The 21941-nt window shown below is 31.4% G+C and overlaps 1 protein-coding gene across 1 annotated transcript in view; it reads left to right on the forward strand.

Moving 5' to 3' along the window:
- Positions 1-21941, forward strand: part of drd (drop dead) — a 235992-nt gene that overhangs the window by 179119 nt on the left and 34932 nt on the right. Inside the window, exon 4 of the mRNA XM_075363058.1 lies at positions 11386-11615. Within this exon, the coding sequence (XP_075219173.1) occupies positions 11386-11615 (230 nt within the window). The remainder of the gene's footprint in view (positions 1-11385; positions 11616-21941) is intronic.

Consider the following 21941-nt stretch of genomic DNA (forward strand, 5'->3'; position numbering starts at 1 on the left):
ATAATTTAATCTCACTAACGTCTTGGTGAAATTGCAAAGATATAAAAGTTTTTCAGATAATCGCTTTTGAAACTAACATGAAAGTTAGACCGGATAGGTAAATAAAAGAAATATAGCGTCATTTTGCGCAAGCCCGTTTTAAAATGTATACGATTGAAATTAGATGTCTTGAAATTAGATGTAAATGCCTTTTTGTTCGATCACCTCGTAAACCGATATTCATATAATAGTCATTCTTTAAATATAAAATATCATAGTCGTTTTATAGGTTCGACACATTTTTCCATCCCTTATTCTTTTGTACAAAAGTTCTTTCGGGTAACACAAAAATCTGTAATCTTCAATGTATATACTTCCTACAGCCTTAACTGTCTTTCATGGTTTAATTTAATCTCTTTCACCATTATTTTTACTTCCTGTTCGTCCTTGTATAACCAAAAATCAATAAATGCAGTTGTGTCTTCCTACCGGCCATGCCCTTTATTCTCTTCTCTCATCCAATTATCTTAAAATATCTGAATTTCTTTTTCAATTGTTATTCAGAAACGTTTATTAATTGTATGTCAGTCATTATGATTGAGGTACATTAAATTTTTGATTTACACTTTATTCCTGCTAAATCCTACTAAAGCGTCTAATCCGGCTAAAAAAGTAACCGGTTACAGATACTCCTCGACATACATCTTACCGGTCCAGCATTTTTTTTGCTCGTGTCAAAAGGGTGAAGTTCAAATTACGTAAAAATTAGTTACTCTTGTATTTTTCAGAATCGAACTTAAATTTAACCAACAGAGAATTCAATTACCTTGTAGGCATCAGCACCGTTATCGCTAGAACCCCAAATCGTAACGTGCACGTAATAGTTATTCATCGCAGCCTATCTAGAATTTCGCTTTAAAATCCTTTTTCTTGGTGCTTTCGATATGTGAGAGCGAGTAAACGTTTGAAAGAGATAGCGGATATGTATAGTCCGACGATGTACCTCCCAGCGTACAACTCTGCAAAATACAACAAAATTTATGTTTTTCTAGTTTTTTTGAAAACGAATTCGAATAATGAAAGTAAATGGGATCAATTAATAAAAAATGGTTTGGGGAAGAAATATGACCTTGATTTAAACATTTGAACCCATTTTAAAATCATCAGAAAGTCATTTTTACATCTCAGAAAAGGTTTTTCGATAATGGAAATCATGTTATTAGATAAAAAAAAAAAAAAACTTAAAAATGTTATAGCCCAAATCTATTCTGCAAATTAAATTCTCAATTTTAAATTTCCTTGCCAGTTTTTTAATTTTTTTTTCATTTTCTATATATTTTTTGTATTATTTATGTTAGTAAGTACATTAAATTTGTTTTACTTTAATGCTTGAATCGATATTAAATTAAAATTAAAAAAGAGTATCAAAGCTGATAATTAATTTTTTCAAACAATATGTTGTACAATAGATGTTTTAACACAATCGTATTCAGTAATCTTTTAAATATGTTTTTTATGTCCCAAAACATTTCCCGTTTACCCGTACTATGAGTAATTTATATGCTATATAATCAACAACATCGTAATGTAATACATATTAAACGATCATTTTATATCCATTAATTATACTTTTCGTTTGGTTAGTATCGGTAATGAAACGATTTAAAAAATGTTTCAGCTGTTAATAATGTATATAAGGTGATATAAAGTGGTATTCAGTCTAGCCTTATTTAGGTTGTTCTTCTAATTTTTAATTTCTTTGTAACTTCGTGCATAAGTTGATGACCGTGTCTCAGTTAAATTGTCATATCATCTATCATATCATCTATCATCTATCATCTATCTATATCATATCTTATCTGTATCATCTTATCATCAATTAAATGTCTTCCGCTCTTACGATTTACGTAACGAATGAGCTTTTGTAAAAATATTGTCCCTAGCAGGAATAAGGAGTCATTGATCACGATTCGATGTATATTGTACATTAAATTCAGGTATCGAAAAAATCAGTCTTTACTTATCAAGGAACTAACTAACGAAAAGGATATACATGAGTTGATAAAAATCAGTAGGAAAAAGATGAAACAGAAGACCTAAAAAACTTTCCAAGGGGCAACTCTGCAAAATTACTTAAAATGATATGCGCTACAAAAACTAAATTCTAATAATTTTTTTTACATTTTTTATTTAGTACAAATAAGCCACCAATTGATTTAAGTCGATAAGATAATAGTCTTATTGAAATAAAAAAAAAGCGAATTTAAACTTATTTTAATATTACGAAATTTCCACGTCAACAGGATTGTACAATAATAGAACCTGACCTATAAAAAGCCTGTATTTTATAACTGGGAAACCTGGTTCGATTAACATCGATTCCTGGTCGGATGAACATGACTGTTTTCTACAACGTAACTTTAATCTTAAACGAACTTACTTTTTTTACGTTATTTGATAAAGTTTATAACTGGAATAGCTTATATCAGGATGTACAATGTATACGTTATCACATCGGTACATTTACAACAACTGTTCAGTTTACATATATAAAACTGTGTGAGACGCATCATTTTTATATATATTTTACTTGTAACTCTAAATGGTTTAAAATTTACATAATTTTGTGTTTATTTTTTTAATTAGGAATGCTGTGAGCCGTGATGTAAGCTCATCATTTAATTGCTATAAGTCTTATTTCTACAACTAATTATCATAATATTCAAGGCCACCAAATCTACATAAATTAAAAGTACCCAAATATATAAATTTAAGGTGTATACGTCAATTTTTATCACGTTCCTCACTTATTTTGCTATTGTAATAAATAATTGCTGTAAATTATACAGCCAAGAAATCAATTGCTTTTAAATATTTTATTTTCTATGCCAAAATAAGCGGGTTTCCCGATCTTTTTTCAAGTAATTAAGTGATATTACAACGCAAAAATTATCACTTTCTGTAATTTACAGGTACGATCGTAAATATTTGTGAATTCATCAAATTAGTTAAAAAAATAATAAATAAATATGGACCCCGGTACTCTTATACTAATTCTGATTGTAATCACTGTTGAACATCTATACAACTAGTGCTCAATTTTCGGTAATCTTCCTCTAAATCTGTCCCTGTAAAAAACGTGCCGGTATGTGATGTCAAGGTCTCGCGTATCTGCGCTAGGGTTTATTCTTAAGGTCAGATGATATCTGAATTTTATACCTCTCAAAAAAAGAGAATTTATGTCCGTATATACTTATTCGAATATTACGAGACTAAAAACTGCGCTGCGCAAAATGCAGACGATCGATTGAAAATAGTATCCGAGAAAAAACTGCGCCAATTTGGAGAAAACAAAAAAAATATGAAGGAGAAAATTTCCCTTTGCGACCGGAAGTTTGCTTTCTCTTTCTAATTTATGATCGACTCCAAATTATGCGTTTGAGTTAAACAGTCGGTCGAAGGTCCCATTTTATATTAACGTTTCTTAAACCTAATAAAAGGTTACATACGATGAAAAATTAAATTAATTAATCGAAACAGTAGAATCTCTAAATAAATGACGCCACAGTAAATTGATATCACACTAAATTAATAATATTTTCATTAAAATGATTAATGATATTGTTTGTCTATCAGCCTGAGTCTCATAGTTATAGTATATTTTTAGTTTCACGAAACCTATGTACCAGTACAATTTTGAAATTTATCTTCTGTAACGACACAAACATGCTTTGGCTTAAATCGTAAAACTATAACGCTGGCGTTTTCCATTTACATTATTCGCCCGGTAATCTACATTCATTTACCGCTTTTTTTTATAGCACTAGAAATGTAATTCGCTGCATAATGAGGAATTAAGTACGAACGTTGAGAATCATAATATAACTAAACAGAAATCACAGAGTGGTTTTGTATTGGTTATAAAATTATTAAGCATGGATAAAATAATGCAGATATCAAAATCAGATCGATACAAGAACATGCTTTTATATATAAAAGCTGGCAACGAATATATATCAGAAAATTAGAAAGGTGTTCTTAAAAATGATTGTGTGGATTGTAGGACTTTATAGTAACGAAACATGGACGATATGAAAAACAAAAATGAAAAGATTATAGGGCTTTGAAGTGTAATAGGATGTTTAAATTAACTCAAATAGACGAACAGAAAAATCTGTGGCAGATCTTATAACTAGGTAGGTAGGTAAGCCATAAATAAGATTTCAGGTTCAGTTTGTTTTATCACAGAGGGATGTCTAGAAAATAAAACAGTAGAAAAAGACAAAGATCGAATACATAAATCAAATAACTGATGATGTAGAATGTAGTAATTATGATTATGTTAAAAAATTAGCATAGAAGAGAAAAGAATTGAGAATAGCATCAAACCGGTCAAACGACTGAAGAATCCAAAAATAAATAATAGCAGAATTTATACCTTTACGAAATACCAAATTAACATTTTGATTACTCTATACGTATTCTTCTCAATCGTCACGTAAAAATAAATCTGAATCTTCAACTTTTACACCAACGAGATAATTAAAATTGTCAGGAGCAACCTGAATTTAGATGCCAATATTTCGTGAACGTTGATTTAAACAGCATGAAAGTACTGTTTCAATCACTTCAGAAATATTACTATCATTAAATCTGATTATCACTAAATCACTTAGGAAATATTATTTTGTTAAAGTTCCTTTCTGTAACCAGAATTCATGTTCCAGGACGTTTATTCCGAAAAACTATCTATGAACATTATTTACGAATACTTAACATTAAAAAAATTATTATTATTTATTCTTTTCATTATTATTATTACGTTTTTAAATTTTCAAGTGTAATAGGTTATTTTGTTTTCTATTTTCGTGTACGGACGACAAGTTACATGTTATATATGAAGACCAAAACTGTACAATACTGTTTTCTGTCGTACCTGAATTAACGAATGCGGAGCAAACATTTCTGATCCGTTTTCGAAAAATTCAGGAAATATTTGAAGATGTTTTTACTTTCGTATCATCTTCCTGATTGTCACGCCCTGTACCGATGCTTCTAAACGTCCTATACGAATAGTTCATTTCCCCGAATAATTTTCATCGACTGGGATTTGATAACGTTATGTTTCAAAAACCGGAAGAAGTATTCGGCCTCAGAATTTAGCTCTATAAAAACAGACATCAAAAGTGTTTTCGTGTAATTCGACACAATAATTTATGACTTACGAGAAAGAGACTTATGTATTTATATTTAAGAGATTATGTTTCCTTTGCCAGTTTTAATAAATCATTAACCGTTTAAAATATCTCACTTAAATTTATTTAAAATAAAATTTAAAAAAATTAATTAGATCTTAATTGAAATAAAATTGTATTTTAATTTGAATTTTAGCGATTTTGTCTGGATATCTCCGTGAAGTTATGTGTTTTTCGACTTTATATAAGTGATTTTCTTAGATGTTTTTTGTTAAAAATTGATAATTTCTTTGGTTTCTTTGTATGTAAAAGGTAACCGAGTCAGGTAACTTGTATTTTTATCATAATTCAAGGTTTTTGGTTAGTTATTGGTTCAATATTACGCATTATGTATGTAGTTGCGGTATGAACTGGTTGGGGTTCGAGTGCGTGCGTTAACATAGTACGATATATGTACTATAGTAGTAATGACACTATTGTTTATTCTTTTTGTTATTGTTTGTTTACTTTTCTTGGCATCTGCATAATTGCTTGTACGTGATAAGCTGATTATTTTGTAGTTAATTTTCAGTACTATTGCTTTGTTTTGAGATTCTAGTTGTGATGTAATATTTAATAACTATTTTTACTTTTTTCTCTCTATACAACCGGTCCAGTATAATACTTTAAAATGCCAGTGAATCGTAGTTGTCATTATTACTAGAAATATTGAAAAAGGAAATCATACGCTACAGATGAATAAGCCCCAGGAGCAAAACAAAACGATTGACAATTTCAATCGGGAAAATGAAAGTCTCTTGTTAGAGCTTGAAAAGAATTCCCCCTACAGAAATCAGGACATACTATATCTGTTAGAAAAAATGGACTCGTGATGTACGGTAAATTATGCCATCATAGTGATTTGTGAGTAAATCGCTCTGATCAACATATTGATCAAAAAATTCTATTGGAAGAAGGAAAAAATCCTCGGAAAAGTGAAATAATTGTCAAAAAAATAAAAGTGCAACGGTGGCAAGTACTACTGACCTTTTTCGTTCCCGAAATGGATCAGTTTCTTGCAACAGTTCATCTGCCGCCTAATGATAATCGTAAAGCTAATACAGAAAACATCAATAATTCCATTATATAAATATTATTACACGACTGCCCAAAAAGGAGTGTAATGTATTTAAGGTGTAATTATGTATGTTTGTTCCACCGTATCAGCTCAACAGCCGAACCAATTTAGGTATATGACTTCTCGTTGGAATTTTTACGTTACCGTGAGTGTCATAGGTTATATAAATATATATGTAGTAATGGGAATTTTCCGGTTGAAGCACAAACTTTAATGAATTGAGTTAATGAACTGTGAGCCTCTATCGCTGTGTTAGCTGGGTTTGAACTGAATGATTCGAATCAATAGAATGTATAATATTACAAAAATAATACAATTAAATTTACGTTAAATAAAATAAAATAATATGAAACAGATTTAAAAAATTTCTGTTTAATAATAATGGGCTTTCCGTGGGGACTGCGTGTGAAGAATCTGTAAGTTTAGATTAGTATACGCCAATTAAATAAATTAATTGAAATGTTTACAGTTTCCTCATTTGGTTCAGTACGTTAAATACGATAAATCCGTAAGTTTTCAAATCGTGAATTTTTCTCGATGATGACTAAAAGGTATTAAATAATAAAAACAATTATAAAAGTTAAAAAACACGACTGCCAAAAAATAAAAATTTTTAAATAAATAAATTGAACGTAGAAAAACGACAATAAATTTTACTGAAAAAGAAGGTATGGAAATAAAGAAATAAAGGACTTCGGGGATCGGAATAGTAGTTGCCCTATATTAAAGAGCTCTAAATAGTAATATTTCTATATTAAAGAGCCCCCCGATTGCATTTAAATATTTTCGTTGGACAACATTTTCTTATCGATGTAAGATTTGGTGAGAACTTAATCATCAAACTTTAAATGCTTGCTATTTCTACAACATAAAAAATATATTTAAACAAATTAAAACTATCTGAAAGTTTATCGGTCATCCATTATTTTATTTTATTAAATACTGCATAATGATGTTTAGTCCTTTATTTCCATATCTTATTTTCAGTTAGATTTATTGTCGTTTTTTTAGTTTCAATTTATTTATTTTATTTTTTTTTATTTTTTGGCATTCCTGTTTTTTAATCTTTATAATCGTTTCTATTTCTTTTAATGTAATAAGTAATCTATGAAAGTTAGAAATTGTAGAATTTATAGACTGTTCAGCTAAGCACGAAATCTTTTATTGTTTGAAACTTTCGTTTCTGATGAAGCAGACATTTCAAAATAAATTTCCAAATTATGAAATAGGTTGGCGTCCCGCTGTAAAGATTTATTTTAATTAAAATTTAAAATCTATAATGGTATTCAACGTATTACTTTAATCGATATTTTTATTGATAATATGTAAAACTTAGTTACGTAGTCGTAATTGACCACGCGTTATTTCTCTATTTATTTATTTTTATATCTTAATAGGGACTTTTTCCGTTTTTTTCCTTACTGGTTTACTCAGAAGTTTAAACTTTGTTCGGTAGAGAATTAGGTGTCCATTGCCTCAAAAGTTATTTCATTTATATCTACAGTCGTGTTTTTATCTGATAATATCTCTTTCATTATTTTCATCTATAACATTTGTATTTCGTTTTTTATGATAAATTTTAAATCTAAAAAGTTTTATAATGTTTGCTTATATGTGTATTTTATTTACATTACTTTATTTACATTTATTGATAATTTTTTCGTATTTATTTAAAATTATTCAATTCATTTATACTGTAAATTGTGATTTTGTTATTGTACTATACTTTTTAGTATGATTGTTTCTCTTTGTTGTATAACTTGAAGACATAGTTCGTGTTTAATTCTGTTGAAACAGTTTTGGAGTGTAATTTGATCGCTAGCTTATCGGTAACTCTTAATACAAACTCAACTCCCCCAGACGAACATTGTCCATGGGTAATTTCCCAGCTCAGTTTTCATTGTTCTACTTTTTTTCTTGTAGTTTATCATTCAGTAAAAGCATTCTATTATTATTATAATTACTTTTTGGAAGAGTTTTTAAAAAATATTTATTTAAAAAAATGCAAACAAAAACATGAATTTTCTACATCTCCGATTGTGAATACAAGTAGGTACACAAATAATCTTCGTTGACGCCTTCTGAATTGTGATATATTTTGTAGGTATTTTATATATTTATTATCTTTGCACATTTAATTCCCTGTTATTTCATTTGTTTATATTTAAAATAATGAATATAGATAGACTTTAAACACATCAATTTTTTATCTTATAATTAATCGTACACAATAATCGACGGAGTAAAACCTTGATGCTGTTCTGTTCAAGATTTTACCATGGTTTTCCTTGATCCCACCAGACAATTACTGGTGCAGCTCCTTTTTTTTATCCGTGGAGTATAACACTTAACCGTTCCTGCCACGATCTATGTAATGTATTATTACAATACCGATCTGAATAAAATATTATTTATTTAATTTATCTCTGGAAAGTAAATGTGCAATAATTAACACCTTGCGGTGACTCGTGGGGCACTATTTATTAAATTTTTTATGAAAATCCGACTATGGCATCCTGTAGTTCCTCTTTAAACAATAGCGGGGTTAAATACAACCAAGCAATTTTCTCAAATATACTGGGTGATTCAAAATGGACTTCACAACTTTAAAAGCGTATAAAAATTTATTTAGGTAACTTAAAGATTCGGTTGAGGTCTCATTTCATAGTAAAACACATTAAGTTTTGACTCACGTATTGTTCAATAGTACCGAATTCGGTCACCAGTGTTGTTAAAAATAGATACTTTTACTGGTGCGGAATGTGCTCGCTGTTTGTTTTGGTTTCACGATTTACAGTCAGGAACTGGAGTTCAAATTGGTTTCGAAAAGGATACTGTAGGGAGCCTTCTAATAGGCATACAATTTAGTCTTGGCACCAAACCTTCGTTGAGAGAGGTTGTTCTATAAAACGTACAAAATCGCCCTGATTTCCACACGTTCCTGAGGCTGCCGTGGAACAACTTTGCACGTAAAAAAGCTTGTAAAAAAAATACACGTGAAAGCTGTACACGTAGTCCGAAGAAATGTCGGCATGCGTCACCTGAGACTGGTATTCCACAAACGACTGTTTGGCGCGTATTGCGTAAACGTTTGCACATGAAGCCGTACATACTAACCGTAGTTCAACACATTACAGATGACGACGAAGTTGCTCGGCTGCAGTTTTGTGTGGAAATTATGGATAGAGTTGCAGACAACGATACGTTTTTAGACAATGTAATTTTTAGTGATGAGTCAACATTTCACATCAGTGGCAACGTGAACATCTATAACTGCCCAATATGAGGTAGTGAAAACACTTATGAAACTTTGCAGCTCATTCGTGATAGCCCTAAAGTCAATTGTTCTCTAATCAAACAAAGACTGTACGGCCCGTTCTTCCATGAGGCAAACGTAAATGGTATCGTTTATCAGGATATGCTTCAAAATTTTCTAATTCCTCAGTTAAACGATGATTATCAAGATGGACGCCATTACTATCAATAAGACGGGGCACCACCTCACTACCATCTAGAAGTCCGAGATTTTCTTGGTACTCGATTCCCAGGTCGGTGAATCAGTCGTAAAGATCCAATTGCACGGCCACCTGGCTCGCCAGATTTGCCCCCGCTAGATTTTTTCTTGCGGGGATTCATTAAATATCGGGTTTAAGTATAACCTTTACCTGGTGATTGTGTTGAGCTAAAACTTCGAATTAACGCCGCAGCTGCAGAGGTAACGCCTGACTTGCTGGCTACAGTCTGGAATGAAATCGACTTAGGTGAGTTGTATGTCCCATTACAAATGGAATCCATATCGAACCAAAATGAATGTTGGGGGACAAACTTGATGTTTTTTTCTATGAAATGAGACGTTAACCGAATCTGTAAATTGTCTCAATAAATTTTTATACGCTTTTAAATTTGTGACGTCCTTTTTGAATCTCTCAGTAAAATATTTTCGTTAAAATATTTAATTTTTTTAAATTTTATTCATGATGTATAATTTTATTAAATAATAGAATATTGTAACTTCTACTACGTTGTTCTCCTACCTTGATATTTAACTCAACGTTCTGCAAGTTCCTTGTTGACTCCCTGCGTTTTGAATTTCACGTAATAATTTGAATAAATATAACAATAATAATACTGAGAGTTTCATAGAAAAAAAATGTCGATTTTATTAAGATAGCTTTTATATTAACTGTAAATTTTTATTTCATTTGTATTTTTTCTTGTTTAGAGGAAATATATACGGTAAGTATCGTTGATAGTGACATCGGATATAACGACATATCGGATATAGTGACCAAAAATCTGTGTCTTGGTTGCTTTGGTATGCTGTTAATACATAAATACAGTATGTATATTGTTTATAATTACATCGGTTGTAGTGACATATCGGTTATTACGACTAATTTTTTCTACTGCAATGCAACATTTTATCGCTTGTAATGACGGACGGAAGTGACTCGTCAGTAACCTGGTACATCTACATTGCAGCTACAGAAATATGTATATAATTCGTATAACATGTATTGTATGTTATACATATAATACATAATATATGTATATTGATACATATCCGTACCTCAGCACAAAAATTTGCCTTATTCAGGAAAGTAAGTTGTAGTAAGTCTGATTTTTCTGTCGTACACGTAAATTACTTGATTTTATTTTATTTATATTATTATTAATATCACACATTTTTATAAAAACTATCGAAAAGTAAATAAAATACAAACATTTTTCCATTTCCACGATAATTCGATATTTTTATGTTCGTATTTAATTTAAAATTCAATTTCTTTTAGCGATTCCACCCTGTGTCGTTTATTAATTCTATTGTTATACCCTAATAGAACCAACAGTACATTTTAACCTCTTTATTTACTTTTCTTGGATTATTACTCTGCTTTGAAATTTTTTTTAAGTTATCTTGTCGCCTCTTTGATATGTGAGTCGAAGATCAACGAATATACGCTAAATTTTCATCTTACATGTTCCATTTGATTTTGAAGTCGATTATATTATAACACGTTATGATTTTCGGATAAATAATCATATTTTTTATTATTATTATTATCATCGATACGTATTTCTGTTATGTTTCAGTGCACGATTCGACCGCAAAGTTACCATCCGGACTGTTGAACGGTAATGTAAATCAACTCGGCGATTTCGATCAGTGTCTTGGAGTGCAGGATGAGCCTGGAGGTGAAATCAGAGGACAATATTGTCTAACGTATATCGAATTAAAATTACATACCGGACAAAATCCGGAGTTGGAACAAATATACTCGCTAGTACAGTCGCATTCTGCATTCAAAAGCAATCTTGAAGACGTAAGTGAAACCGTTAATAATTAATGATAATTCATCATGTAAAGCTAGATTATTTATTTTCATTCTTAATCAGTGAAAATGCATTCAGACCTACATAGGAAATCAATTACTCATTTTTCATCAATTACTCATCTTTTATACGCCATTTTTCTTCCCTTATTGAATCGTATCTCGATTCCGTTTATAGAACCCGTCTAGAAACGCGGTATAAAACAACTGAATTCATGTTTTCTCCTGAGAAGACAAAATGCATTTTCTTTTCATGCTTGAGGGAACATGTTGACCCTCAACTGTTTTTAAATGTTGAACTAGTTGAAACATGTTTTATGAGCGGCTGAATATTACTCTGTTCTGAAGAATTTAAAATAGCCATCAGCACGATGAGGTCTGGAGCTGCTATATATTCCAGAACAAAGTACGTATCAGTACTTATAATTCGGCATAAATGAAATTGTCCTCGTGATGTACAGGATAAATGAACAATTGGCCGATTTATTTATTTATCTCCTTGAGAGTCCTGTTACAACCAAAATAGTACAGAAAATTTATGACAAAACGGATAAAAAAAATAAATAAATAAAAGTACATAATTAAACGTTTTAAAGAAAATAAAAAAAAGGTCATAAATAGTATTTTCTTCAGGCAAAATTATACCTGCCTGCTTACTTTATCGGCAACAATTACTTCTGTCACTGAATCAGTAACCACCCACTCTTAATCCTGTAGGTTTAACTGATTATTATTTTGGGTGTGAAATAAGACATATTAGAGACACAAGACATTAAGAAACATGCGATATTAGGTAATGAACTCAAGTCGTATTAGGTATCAAAACGATTTTTAGCGTTGATTTTTTCTAACAATTTTTGCCATATATTGTACTTTTATTTGAACTAATAATTCCGTTTTTTTTTTTTTTTTAACTGCAAATCGCTTAAAACTTTACTAAAGAAGTAAATTTGGAGTCGTTAAGGACTTCTGATTTACTTCGTGAAAAATGTTGATTTTAAACTTATTTGCAAAATTCAAAATGCTTGAGGTAATGAATCTATGTTTAGAAACAAGAAGAAACTGACACTCTTTATTTCTTATTTATTTCATTTGTTACTCCACACGCGCTCTCACACTCTCTCTCACTCACTTACTCGCGCGCGCGCGCGCGCACACACACACACACACACACACACACAGAGAGAGAGAGAGAGAGAGAGAGAGAGAGAGAGAGAGAGAGAGAGAGAGAGAGAGAGAGAGAGAATTCTGTTTTAATTTTCTTTATACATTATTTTTATTACGATTTTAACTTTAAACAATACTTACCTAGAGTTACCTCAACGCTTTCACTTATAATTTTTTTTTAAATTATAGCTTTGTAATTAATATTAAGAATTAATTAAACTAAGCTATGCTTATATATTTTGTATATCGTATAAGTAAGCCTTCTTACTGAGAATAATAAAATTCTAAAAATCATCATTTTTTTCATACTTTATCGTATAATTTGTTTTTTTAATTAGAGAACAGTAATCTTAATGCTATTTTTTCAGGCGTGAAAACTAACGTAAATAAAACTGACTTATTTTATGTAGTTTATTTGACATTGTACATAGCAATCGCTTAAAAAATTAAAATAATATAAACGTGATTTTGGTTTCACAGTATAAAAGAAAAAAACACCGTTCTTTTTCGTGATTACTTTTAGATGAAAATATCGTCATTGTTGTAATCGGTGTATTAATAGGACGTCCAAGAACGTCGTATTCAAGGTATGTGTTCCTCATAGTAATAAAAGAAAACTTTAAAATAAACGTAAGTCTAGAGCGCTTATTTTCTGATCTGTCTATCAGTCTGTTGATTTTGAACACAGATTCATACCTAAAGAATAGGTAGAGGTATTTTGATAAAATTTGGTAAGCTAAATATGTTTAAGTGGAAATTCTTTACGAAGTAAGTAAATTAGAAACTCTTAACTACTTTGTCATTACTTTGTTATTAAAATAATATCTTATTGCCAAAATTTTAAACAATTTACAGTACTGTGGAAAATTATATTCGTTTTTTTCAAATACAGAATGGCGCACGAAATGATCCAACACTTGGGTTTTGTAAAAAAATACTTATTTGAATGGCAATACAGAAAAGTAAAATACAACGTGTTTACTCTATACTTGGAGATTATGTTCTGCTTATCACATGTTCAATACGACTACCATCACGTCTAGCAACTTCTTCAACACGAACTCCTATGTTGTTAATAACTCGACGACACATATCCTCGGTTATCTCGTCGCACGCCTCAATGATCAGCACTCACAGTTCCAGCATTGTATGAGGATGTCTAGGGAAAATCTTTTCCTTTAGAAATCCTTAAAGAAAATAATTACATAGATTCAGATCAGGACTGTTCGGGGGCCAGTTCTGTCTAAACGCAAAACGATTAAGAAATCGTTTTGAAATGACATTTGCGTTAAAAGTTGCATGCAGAAAGTCTAAAACAACATTAGCTGTGTGTAGACTGGCTCCATCCTGCTGCATGAACCACTCGTTTTCTAATTGAAACACTTTTGCAAGAAGCTGAGGAACAAAATTATTACGCAGCATTTTTTGATAACGTTCACTGTTCACAATCTGTTCAAATATGAATGGCTCTATTACCCCATAACTTGAGATAGCGGCCCGTACCGTAAATCTTAGAGCGTGATACACCTTTTTAGAAAGCGCATGTGGATTTTCGGAAGCCCAAAAACGCCCATTTTGTTTATTAACAACCCCGTGTAGGTGAAATTGTGCCTCATATGAAACCAACCATTGTTCAACTATACGTCTTGGTTCACACCCCATTCAGCAAATGCCATTCTGATAGTTGCTGTCAACCTTAATTTAGGAAACACTGTTATTTTGTACAGATACAAATTCAAATCAGTTTTTAAGATTTGCTGTACAGATCGCCTATAAATCCCAAATTGTGCTGCTGGTTGTTGATTTGCCGGGCTCCTTAGCAACGGTGCTCTGACAGCTTCGACATTCTGTGGGAAACGAACATCGGAAGACCGGTCGGGCTTACTTTCAAATACTGAACCATAACTATTACATTTTTCGCAAAGTCTACATAATGTTTTAAATGAGGGCGACCACCTAGTTTGAAAATGTGCACGAAACCGTCTTTGTGTAAGCACAACACTTTTCGTTTCATTAAAAAACAACACGTCACTACACGCTGTTCAACAATCGTTCTTTCTTTGTCAGCAGTCTTGAAACGGTATACAAAGAGCGCACTCGGAAAGAGAAGAAACTAATATTCATGAACTCACTTTTTTTTGTTTAGCCTCCGGAACCACCGTAAGATATTGCTTTAGAGCATTGATTCCCAAAGTGGTTCAGGTGGACGCCCAGGGGTCAAAGGGAGACTAGACGGGGGTCTACGTTGGCGTGACAAAAAAATGGGGGTTCACATATCGTAAGCGGGGGTTCACGGAAATTCATCTGGTTTCGATAGTGAAGAACTAAAATGTTGGCTTGACTTTGCGTATCAATCTAGGCAGGTAATGTTTTGAGAAGCTCAGCGACTGTTACTTGTAAAAACTTGGATATGCCATATGCAGTACAACGAACGTGTCGAGACTTGCAAAGCGCCACCGCCGCCGTCCGCAACGCTTGTTCAGACCTGCAAAGGGACGAAATACGACTTGTGGTGTGTGTGCTAGCATTCTTGCATGAACTTGTTTGATTTTTCACTAATATAAATACGATTGCCAAGGATAAACGTTACTCATTTGTTTCCGGAATTTTGAAAAGAAAAGTAAAGTGAATAGATGTTAGCGTTTGCCAGTATCGGAAAAAATAGTAAGTAATTAACCTGCTTTTTTGTTATACTTACTTTTATTTTGTTTATTGTTTATTTATTTATTTGGCAATTCATTGTACACTTGATATTACAATAGGAGCGACTCGAGCTTAGCACTAATGAGGAGCTGAAGGTGAAATTTAAAAGAGGGTATCAAACATTTTGGCTGCAGGCAGAAATACCAGAAAAATGTCCTGGACTGTGGGTAATTGCGAGAAAGCTTTTAATATCGTTTCCCTCGTCATATCTTGCCGAAAAAAGCTTTAGTGTCGTTACAAACCTTTTTTCAAAAAAAAAGGAGTCGATTCAATATCACAGAACGGGGAGATTTGGGCTTATTCCTAACAAAACTAAAGCCAAAAATTGATAATTTCCTGTCTATCCATCAAGGCTTGAAACGGTATACAAATAGCGAACTCGGAAAGAGAAGAAACAAATATTCATGAACTCTCTTTTTTTTGTTTAGCCTCCGGAACCACCGTAAGATATTGCTTTAGAGCATTGATTCCCAAAGTGGTTCAGGTGGACGCCCAGGGATCAACGGGAGACTAGACGGGGCTCTACGTTGGCGTGACAAAAAAATGGGGGTTCACATATCGTAAGCGGGGGTTCACGAAAATTCATCTGGTTTCGATAGTGAAGAACTAAAATGTTGGCTTGACTTTGCGTATATTTCTAGGCAGATAATGTTTTGAGTAGCTCAGCGACTGTTACTTGTAAAAACTTGCATATTCCATATTCAGTACAACAAACGTGTCGAGACTTGCAAAGCGCCGCCGCGGCCGTCCGCAACGCTTGTTCAGACGTGCAAAGGGACGAAATACGACTTATCGTGTGCGTGCTAGCAATCTTGCATGAACTTGTTTCATTTTTCACTAATATAAATACGATTGCCAAGGATAAACGTTACTCATTTGTTTCCGGAATTTCGAAAAGAAAAGTAAAGTGAATAGATGTTAGCGTTTGCCAGTGTCGGAAAAAGTAGTAAGTACTTAACCTGCTTTTATGTTATACTTACTTTTATTTTGTTTATTGTTTATTTATTTATTTGACAATTCATTGTACACGTGATATTACAAGAGGAGCTACTCGAGCTTAGCATTAATGAGGAGCTGAAGGTGAAATTTAAAAGAGGGTACCAAACATTTTGGCTGCAGGCAGAAATACCAGAAAAATATCCTGGACTGTGGGGAATTGCGAGAAAGCTTTTGATAGCGTTTCCCTCGTCATATCTTGTCGAAAAAAGCTTTGGTGTCGTTACAAACCTTTTATCAAAAAAAAGGAGTACGTTCAATATCACAGAACGGGGAGATCTGGGCTTATTCCTAACAAAACTAAAGCCAAAAATTGATAATTTGCTGTCAATCCATCAAGTACATCCCTCCCATTAAAATTGTAACTATTTTGTGATTGTCATTGTAGAAGTTACATTACGTTATTAATATTTAATTTTAATTATATTACGACAATTTTATTATATTACATTGCAATATGATAACAATAATAATTAATAGTGTAATGATTACATATTTGAATAAATGCAACACAAAAAATATACTATTTTTATTTTGCTTTTTACCACTCTGAATGGGAACTTATTTTATTTCTTAATAAAATAAGTGAGAATTGATTGCTTTCTTGTGCTGTGAGTAGATGTCAAAAATGTAAAGTTGGATGGAAGCATTTTTTTTGATTGGCCAACTTTACTTTTTTGACATCCTGTCACAGCACAGTCAATCAAAAATTAACCAATCAATTCTCACTTTTTTTTCGGAAGCTGTTAGTTCGTGGAACTCAGCCGTAACGCAAATTTTCATAGTTAGATGTAATCTTCACATTTTCCGTCGACTGGAAATATGGTAGAAATGTAGCTGCAGGGGGTCCACCGGAACCAGCAAAATGTTGTAAGTGGTCTCGAGAAAAATAAGTTTGGGAACCTCTGCTTTAGAGGATGAATGAGGATATGTATGAAATTTCAGAAATATTCATGAACTGCTGTCAACATAAAACACGTTAATAATTATTAACCTAAACAATTATTGCCAAAAAAATGTTGGATCATATCGTACGCCATCCTGTAAGATTCAAACAAAAATACAAGTTATGGCATGAAGTTATTAGAAATAATCAGAGCTGAAAACCGTTAAGACTAATACACATTGAATTCATTACCTAAACTCTTTAGTATTTAATTTCGAAGCAACTCGTTTACCTAATTAAGACTAGAAACCGGCAATTTTAACGAAAATTAAAATATATTTTAAAACGAATCAGAGAATTTCGTAATAGCGACAAGTAAAGTCATTATTCAAATTATAAAATAAAAGTAGTTAAACTGCATGGATGAGATACTTTGTTCGATTTTTTCTAATGCGAGTATAAATTAATTATTACCCTAAAATGTGGTATAATCATCAAAGCATTTACCTCAACATTATAAATGAAGGAAAGTAGATATTGTTTAAATGTTAAAATTATATTTTTTTATATGTACGCACATGCGCGCTCAGAGAGAGAGAGAATAAAGAAGTAAAAAATATTTTCACCTGTGAACCGGTTTATTGTTATAATTCAAACACCGATTTAAATTATTTATACAAAGTTATAATGTTTATTTGTGAAACCTTTTTCCAAATTTTATTACGTTTGCTTTTTTTAAACTTATATATTAAAAATTATATTCAGCGGATATTTACTGAAAATTATTCTATTTAGCAATATCGTTTTCAGTTAAGTAACCAGATTTTATCATAATCTTGTGACAAGGAAACCTATGGCAAATGTGTAACTGCATAGCAGTTAAGCCAGCCGGTTGTGGATAATATCGCAAATATTAGTGCAGGTTTGATTCGAACCGAAAAAGTTTTATATTTTAGTTTCTTTTTTTGATATTTTATTACGATTTTTTATAATTTATTTTAAAAAAACTTATTTTACCTTTTTTTTATTAATTTTATTTTTATTTTAAATATTGATATGCTTACAAAATGTAATGCACGATTGTAAGAAAACCGTACGTAAAAACTTAAAAGTGATAAAAATAAAAAAGGAATCGGAGAAACGTTGATAAAAGATAGATAAAAGATTAATACAGGAAAAAATATGCATAATATAGCGTATTAATACATTTTTTAATTTTTTTCACGGATCTAGTTCAATTTTCCCGTGAAAATAGTTATAACGGAATGGCATCGTACTGTTATATCATACGTATCCAATTCTACTGTAAAAACGAAAAATATCTTGAAAAGGTCTATGTATTATGTAGGTTTTAATTAAAAAATAATAGTGGCCCATTGCTGCTCCGCAACGTTATTACTACAAAGTAATGTTATATATATTTTTTTAAAAATCGGCTAAAAACCTATTCCATTTACAACACGTCTCACCCCCAACACCCTTGCTTTTCTTTTACTTTCCTACCACAGATAAAATCCGTGCTCAAAACCCATTTCCAGTCTATGTAGACGTTCTACTGGACGGATAGGGTTAATTTTTTTCTCGGAACGGCCCGCAGATATGTCATCAATCATCGACGGACCTTAAAGTGATTTTCCTGTGAGTAATAACTTAGAAAATTTCCTCAGTTAAGTAATAAATGAGAATTTTTTGTGTAATTCTCAGAGGAGACACAAGTTTGGAGTCCGATGACGCTTGATGACATATCTGTGGATCATTCCGAGCAAAATAAAAAAAAAACCATTTCGTAGACCGCTCAGATGGACTGGAAATAGGTTTTCAGCCCAATCTTTTAAATATATAAGTTTTCACCTAACTAAACAAAAAAGACTTAACGAGACCACTAGAAGTATTTCTACAAGAGAAAAAACAGAAAAAGATCTAAACCGGTCCATTTTTTGAAGAATATTGTAGCCAAACTTTAGTTTTTTATCAGTCAAATTTACTTCGCTCCCAGTAAACAGTAAAAAGTTCTTCATCAGTTTCGAGTAGCAAATAGAAACTGTTAGGAGAATTAAAGTAAAGAAAAGTCAATTACATTTTTATTTTTCCTAAAATTTTTGTTATAATTTGATCTATAGGGAAGAGATATATTTTTCTCCTATTGATCTATAGGTGGAGAGATAATCGGTTTAATTCATCGATACTTGTAACAGCTGTTATCGTTGTTTTTTCGTTACAGAATGAAACAAAAATAATAATAATGCGAATTTTATTCATCTGTTTTGGTTTTTAACAACTGCGCGATTCTAAATACGAATGATAGGATATGCAGTACCGACAAAACGATTGGGTGTTCTATTTATTTTTCCTTTTTACCGGATGGTTTTGAGATATTTTTATTGAAGCTACATTTTTAATAAAAATAGAATAGATAAAAGATATTCATTTGGAATAAAACAGAACAAAAATGCTTACTTTTTTACATTCTACTAACATTTTAAAAATATTTATTTTTTAATCGTTTATTAAAGCTTCTTGATTCCGGAACAATCCAACTTGTTGAGTTGAAGAGAAAAAATAAATTTTTTTTAAAAATATTTGTGTTTACCTTTGAGGAATTCGTAGAAAATTTATCGATTTTTAATTAGAAAATATAAAGACTGTGCTAAGTTTCACATATGTTCAAAAATATACTCAGGAGTTTTATTTTTAATTAGCAACAAGAAAAATTATGTATCGCATATTTTATTCTCGCCTAAAGTTTTAACCGGCCTTTCCGGCATTATCGCGCTGTTGTACCAGATTAACTCTTGCTCGTTACCGTTAATTTATTTTCAAGAGCACGAACGTGTAAATGGATGTGCGTTTACAAATGAGTCAAAATCTGCTCATTCAGAATCTGTAATCTTGTAAAATAAGGCACGCGAAATCCTTTTCTCCGCTCGTCTAAGATAGTAGCAGTTCGAAGCGTCCGTCTTTGCGATCTTTGTGTCCTACCAGATCACAACAAAGCTTATCATAACATTGTTACACTTGCTATGAATATACGCGTAAAATTTGCACGTACGCATTATAAATACTTTTCAAAGTCATCATACCAACTAAACCGAGTAATGATCTTAGGAGGTGACGATAGACTGATATACGGCTCCCTAGGAACTCTACGAACATCCCATCGTAAACTATCATTCAAATTACCTTCATATTTTAAAATTGTTTATTTATATTATACTATGAGGATATTGTACTATGTATAAGGATGTGGGTGTGTGCGCGCGTGAGTGTGTTTCTGTTCGAAAATTAGCCTTCGTAAAAACGAAAAGCTAAATAGTTATAATAAAATCTAATCTGTTTTAACGTTTCGTCCACTTAGTTTTCAAGTTATGTTCTGTAAATCTAATTTTGACAAATATTTTAAAAAAAGAAAAATTATCTTAATAATCTATATACGACGTTCTTATTTAGTTATCGAAATATTACTCCATCTCAAATATTTAATTAAGCAGAAAGAATCGCTGCCAGTATATATACCCCGTACACATACTGTCAAATTCATAGCTTTCTATAACTTACAAGATATTATAGGTATTTACCTACCGACGTATAGTCAGACAATAACTTTAACGTCTACACAAATATCACAAACCTCGCGCGTGCTTCCGACTAATTTTTATTGTATATCGCAAATTTGACTTTTAATCGGTGGATAAAATTTCTTAAGAACCAATTTATTTACTCTAAACTATGAGAATAAAGATCGAGAATCGTTTAATGTACATGTAGATATTACTTTCTGGAATTGAAAGATGGTCTATGAAACTCTTACGTGAAATTCAAATTAGATTTTAATCGTGTTAAAACTCACATAATGTAATGAAATCTCGTTACTGCAACTTCCTTTTCTGTAATAAAAATGATTTATTGTGTATGTAATAATAAAATTGATACGAAAGAACACAAATAAAACCGTTAATTAATTTGTATTCTGTGATAAAAGCAAATAAAGACAGTATCATCCTTAGTTATGTGTGTTTATCAAGACTGTTGCAATTATGCGGCAATCGTTGAATTACTATGTCACGGTAGCTGTAACTGCCATATCTAATTTAAACTAAAGTTCGTGCATCGTGAAGTCGATTCATTTCTTTCGGATTCTCTTTTCCGCGAGAAATCTTTCTTTCTGGATTATTTCTTAAAATTCTTTCACAAAGATATCGTAAGTTACGTGTTTATTTTTCGGACACGGAAATTTTCATTCGCATTCTGAAGTTTCCGATCTCGTTGTAGATGATTATTTATTAAACCGAAATTCGAAATTTAGGCTGTTTGCAATTAAGGCAACTGAATTTTGGTTAAAAAAGTGATCGATAACAGATTAAAATTTATTTTATTTCTTCTCATTTTGATCGTTAATAAAATTAAATTCTTCGAGAGAGTCCAACGAAAAACTAAAGAAAAGTGCATTTTTTCATACCCTTATAAAACACGGGAAAAAATTCTAAAAATATGCTCTATTAATTATCTTATAACTGATGTTTACTCATCGCCGTCCTCATCAGGCCGATTTTTGAGCAATGGTTTTA

This window comes from Lycorma delicatula, chromosome 4 (assembly GCF_047948215.1).
Source record: "Lycorma delicatula isolate Av1 chromosome 4, ASM4794821v1, whole genome shotgun sequence".
Lineage (NCBI taxonomy): Eukaryota > Metazoa > Arthropoda > Insecta > Hemiptera > Fulgoridae > Lycorma > Lycorma delicatula.